Here is a 6000-nt window from a genome sequence, read left to right as displayed (position 1 = left end):
TCTTCTAATTACACTCCTAAAATTGTGCTGGTTTTATTACTAATATTTATGTTCTCTTGCATAGACAAAAGCTGAGTACAAATGTGTTTCCTACAGGTGACTTTACTGTATAGCTGAGATCAACATTTGCCGGTAGCCTGCAGTTTTTAATCAGTTAAACCAACAGAAGATGCGAAAGCAAAAATAAATGGCAATACAGAAGGGGGGAAGAAAAAAAAGACTGTGTCAGTAAGAATAAATACTAAAACCTGACATCAACTGATGCTTCATAATGGGGATTATATAGTGGTTGTTTAAAATAACAGTAACTACATGCGGTAGCAGAAGCCTTTCCAGCTGTAGGAGCCTAAACACGCAATTAGTTTAACAAGTCTCAACACTGCCACGACATTTCACAGGACCATAAGAACAACACTGTTGTTCTGAAGCAGGATGATCAGGGTAATTAATGGCCTAGTTTGCTTAGTGGTGGTCAGGGCAATATAGTGAACTGTTTCATATGAGTCTAACTTAAGGATAGATATAAAACGTCAATCAACACAGCTTCATGGAGAATAGGTCTTGAAAAACAGGTTGCATTTTACTCTTTGATATAGTAAGCTCGGCTTGCAAAGTCACCTGCATTGAGGTGTTACCCGAAAGAAACCTAAGTCACCTACTGAAAACCTCATGAACATGTCATTTTCTTTAAAATACTGGTACTAGATTAAATCAATATGGAATGTTGTGTTAAAGACAGAAAATTAATTTCAAAATGCAGTATAAATAGGGACTCAGAAAGAAGTACAGTTGTTTGTCATGGAATTTCCATCTCATTCAATTTTTTAAAGGCTCTGGGAAGAAAAGCGACATGAACTCAACGGCCTGTCTTGTTTGCTTTTCCCCACTCCCCTACCCATGTCACTGATGTAATAAAAACTTATCACCTCTCTCTGCAAACCTTGCCTTGCATTCAATTTTAAAAATCAATGATCTGGAAGAAACTGTAAAAACCACTTGCAATAAATTTGCAAAGGACATGCAGACTGCTGGAGTAGTAAAGAATGAGGACAGGTCACTTACACAGAGCAATCTGGATCATTTCATGAGCAGTATTTTAATGCTGGTAAAATACAGTGTATATTTCTAAGAAAGAAATAAGGTAGGATAATAAGAGGATGATGTAGCGCTTTCTTGAAAGAGACTCTGAAGAGGACTTGAGCCGTAAGAGTCAGCATCCAAGGCAATGCTTCCACAAAAAAACGATAATACAATTTTTGAGGAAAGAGGGAAGGGAGGTATTAATCAGAGTAAGAGGATCACGTTATATCTCTGTATAGTCCTGATGGATCACTATTGACATGTGGCATCTAATTCAGATGTCACACTTTAAAAATATTTCAATACACGAGAAGTACAGAGAAGAATGTGAAGATTAATTAGTCTTGGATACCATTCATTGCCATAAGAAAGTTAAGAAATTCAGTACATCTCATCAGCGAAAAGGTTAAAAGGGACATAATCATGATTTATAACTACACGCAAGCAATTAGAAAAGCTGATACTACAGAGATCAATATAAGCAATCAAAGGCATAAAAAGACCAAAATAACTTAAGGTGGAGCTAGAAATGCAAATAGAAAATCAAGTGAAAAATGTACCTGAGCTAATTAACTATTGCAACAGGAGGTATGAGTGAATTCTCATCACTTGAAGACATAAAATTAATATTAAATGCCTTCCTAAGATATGTATGTTGCAGTTCAAAACAAAGCCACCGAATTTAATAGAGAAACTGCTTGTTGAAATTCAATAGCCTGTTGAATTTAGAAATAAATCCTCATTATGGTGCCTTCTTGCCTTATATATTTATGAGATTTATTTTGAAATATAACAACTAAATGGAAGGGGGTTACCAAGAAAAAGGTATTCTTTCTTTCCTGAGCACAGTAACATTTAAGGCTAGATTTAAAGCTAAATAAACTGCAGCTGCATTTTGGAACATATGCTTTTTTTCCCCCTATGTTTATTTTTCCTATTTCTTGTTCAGAGTTGCACAGTCCACTTAGTCAACTGTGTCTAATTTACATAATCATGTAGTTATTCTTCAGTTTTTCTGTTCCTATTTTTAAACCATTCACAAACCATCCACTTAAGTAACAGCATGATTTATTGTTAAGAATGATTATGGTTATTTCAGAGGGAAAATGGAATGTGATTAAATGAAGAATGAACAAGGACATTCTAGAAATGAAGGGCTCTAATCCTGCGAAAGAATTTGTAAATGAAACCTGCCTCTCAAGCCTCATCCCAAATAGCCAATGAACTACTGAGGGAATTTAGCAGATACCTTTACAGCTGTGCAGCCAAGAGCTTAGCAGAAGACAAAAAATAGATAAACAAAGAAACCAACCATGCACACAATATCTTCTAGAGAAATGGTAAAGCTCCCAAAGCCATTGCACTTTAGAAGTAGGTATACAGTTGCTGATATGACTCTCTCAACACAGGTCTGAATACCAAGGGCTCTAGAGGGAGATCTGCAAGCAGACCTTTGCTTTTGGGTAAGTTCCAGCATCTGAGATAAATGCATCAACCAAGAAAAGGGCTGGGTATTTAAGCTGTGGATCCAGGAGAACAGAATCTTTTCCGTATGCAATAGATGTTTTATAGGTACCACAGGAACCTTAATAACCCCTGCTTCTTACACAAATGGTGAACAGTCTGATGGAAGACTATCAAAGTTCAGTATTTTCACCCAGAGTACTACTACTCTGCTATTTCAGAAAGAACGAGTGGTGAAAAAAAACTGTTTGTTTACCAGTAACACCGCTGTGGTTACAAACCAGCTATCTACTAGGAACAGCTGAGAGGCTCCACAAAGGAGGCACTATGCTACAGAACCCCATTAGTCAGAAAAAAACCCATAAAAACTAACTCCTGAATAGGTGTTCATATGCAATACTGCTTTTAAATGTTCTTTTTAGTCCAAAATCAGCAGCAGTGATGGATCACAATCTTGCTCATACACAAATAACTGTGGTCCATTCGGACAGTGCAGGCACCAGCAAGAACTTAGGACATCCCACACTAAACTGATAGAACTGCTTCAGAAATTCGTACAGAGTTACAGAGCCATTCAGAAGAGCACCATAACTTTTCATAGTACATTAACTTATAAGCAGTGGTTCCCAAACAGTGAGGGAAAGATAAGAATATTTTAGGTAAAGCCAAGCATGGAGCCCAAGAAAATCAGCTTTGCAAGGTCTGTGCTGAATGTGTGTGAAATTCCCACTTGAACTCGTCTGAGGAACTGCAGACGGGCTAAGCTGAGGGACTGGTAGAAGGCAATGGTAACATCCCAGCTGCAGGGACACTGAGTTATCCTGAACATTGACAGTTTTTCAAGGGGAAGGTAGTGAACCACTCTTTTCAGAAGTGGTACCGTTATTTCAGACAGACATAACTCCCCCTGTTGCTAGTGCAATTATTTAGATGTTAATGAGTACAGCTGAGACTGCAGCTATCAGTAATGCCCTGGCTAAAAGAAAAAACAAACAACTTCAGCCTCTATACTCACAAGCTATATGCTAAAATATATTTTTACTGAAGAGTTACAGTAGAAGATTGAGAAACTTAAAATTCCAGGGACTCTAAGCTAACTATGATGTCTATGGCTGCAGCCATGATCTAGGGTCTAGCATTTCTGTCATGCATTTCTGTCTAGGGGTTGGCACCGGTTTGGTTTCAGACCAGTGAAATGGGATTCCCATGGCCAGCTAAACTGCTTTTTCTACAAGGGCCAATTTTGCGAGGAGCAGCAACGGGTGTCTGCAACTGCTGCATTTTCGTAGATAACTTTGAATCAAAGGAAGAACTACTAGCAGATTTGTGGTCAAACTTCTCCCAGTTTTCCTTGCCCAACTGCTCTGTGTTCACCTGTGCTTTTGCACTGTATGGTGACTTATTGGAGGGTGGAGGTGGAGCTCTTCTTTTCTTTCCTCTGCTATCATTAGGACTTGTAGTATCTCTGTTTGGGCCCAGATGCATGTTTCTCTGAACAACCATCTCATGAGATCCATCAAAGAGTGAAGCCCATAAGGAAGATGCAGACTCTTTTTGCTGGCCAAGCAGGAACTCACCATCGCTCTCTTTGATTTTTCTGTGTATGATATCAGCTAAGCCCTCATGTTTCACTGGAGAATCAATGCCTGTAATTTTAAGGGACAGCTATTAACTTGGATTAAAACGCTACCAATGATTTTACTGCTACCTGTTTCATTACTACTATTCAGAATACAAAACAGTATTAAATGTCTCATGAAATCCGGACCGCTATTAAGAGTATTAATGGATGAAATGAAAAAGATTACGTATGCTTTAAAAGAGAGAGCTGAGGTGACAGGAAGGAATAGTTTTCATGACAGCTAGCATTGAGGCAACAGGGTAGGCAGTGGTATTTCTTTACAAGTAGAAGTAGAAAAAAATAATGTACTACTGAGAAACCTATGTGTATTAGATATTAAACATATTTTGTTGTATAGTGCTTTGAAAATTTCGTTTCACAGAAGGCCCATGAAAAAGTCTATGACTAAATATTCTTGTGCTTCCAGCCTGTAGAAAACGGGACATCTTTACATATATAATTTTTCTTTATGTGCTTTAAGACTGTCTGGCCCCATTTCTTATCCCTCATATTGAGCTTTCTATATATACTGCAGTAATACTAGCCTCTAAACCAGCAGTAATATCTTTTCTATTGCAGGCCACATGCTAATGATTTTCAACACAAATTTAAACACAGGAGTTTACCTATTAATACCTATTAATATTAATAACAAACGGGGAAAAAAACTGGTATATTAAGAGTGAAACAGAGTTTGCGTTCTGCTCCTCACTGATGTAACTTGAATATCAGTAGAATTATGCTACAGTGTTACCTTCGTAAAACTTCCATATAGTTGATTTACTGCCTTTCTGCTCTGCATTCTTAGCTTAGATAGGACTCTCTTGACTGTTCTGTGCTCTGATGCACAGTAACTCAATGACCCACATGGCATTTTGAGCATCTTCACAGTTCCAATCTCAAGCAGCAAGCAGTCAGGCATTTATACTTGCACAGTGTTTCTCAGCCAATACTGCACTGGATCCATTAAAACAAAGTGACCTACTTTTCCTAGTCTGTAAATATTATTTCTGTAATGAAACTATTAAAATAATCCTGCTGCATACCATTTTGCTCTGTAAAAATAGAAGTCTCAAATACATGCTGGATAGATTTTCCAAGCATATTTTTCAACGTCATTACCAAAGACCAAACAATTAGGTACGTTACATTAGGTAAGCCTTTAAATAGCTTTAGGAACAGCAAATTAATTTCATGCAACTAGCTGAAGACATTATTGGTTCACAAACCAGGCTATTTCAGACTATTTTACTTTTACGTTTCCTGAGCTTCACACTACTTTTATGATGAACGTTTATTTCCTTTTTTGAATGTGGGGCTTTTTTTGACAGCTTTTTTTCAATCAGGGCTCCCTAGTTACAGATTTTTTGGCTCAAGGTATAAATAAATATGTATTCATTAATTGTGCTATTACAAATTCAGATTTAATATGAACTCCTTGGTATGTTGCTCTTTCATTGTCTGAATTGCCCTTGAAACACTCAGTGTTTCAACATCAACACCAGAAGCCATCTGAATACAGGCAATGCTGCTTCTGTTACCCTGCAACCTGAAAAGACAAATCCCACTTACTCATATCATAGTAAACAGAGGTCGCCTCTTTTGTCAAGAACAAAGGTGGTTTCCGTGGTGACATAATCTCAATTTTCATAAGTTCTTCACAACAATGTTTCCACTGGCCTGAGAGAGAAGAGAAAACAATGACCGGAACTTTACACTTCAGCTTGAAAAAAAAATGAACTTACTAGGTTGTGTTAGGAAACTATCTCCAAAGCAATGCTAAACAGTAAGCATTTACTTTTGTTTAGCAAGGACACTCAGGATGCATTTGTATT

At 37.4% G+C, this 6000-nt stretch overlaps 1 protein-coding gene across 1 annotated transcript in view; it reads right to left on the bottom strand.

The window, feature by feature from the left end:
- Positions 1 to 3726: 3726 nt before the first annotated feature.
- RTKN2 (rhotekin 2) overlaps positions 3727 to 6000 on the bottom strand; it is a gene marked incomplete at both ends in the record, with an annotated part of 31322 nt that continues 29048 nt past the window's right edge. Inside the window, 2 exons of the mRNA XM_082002206.1 lie at positions 3727 to 4190; positions 5738 to 5845. Coding sequence (XP_081858332.1) covers positions 3727 to 4190; positions 5738 to 5845 — 572 coding nt within the window. The remainder of the gene's footprint in view (positions 4191 to 5737; positions 5846 to 6000) is intronic.

Source organism: Phaethon aethereus (genome assembly GCF_964289735.1).
Source record: "Phaethon aethereus genome assembly, chromosome: 7".
NCBI classification, from domain to species: Eukaryota; Metazoa; Chordata; class Aves; order Phaethontiformes; family Phaethontidae; genus Phaethon; species Phaethon aethereus.
Note: the sequence above shows the minus strand (reverse complement) of the source record. Positions and strands in the feature narration are given on the sequence as shown.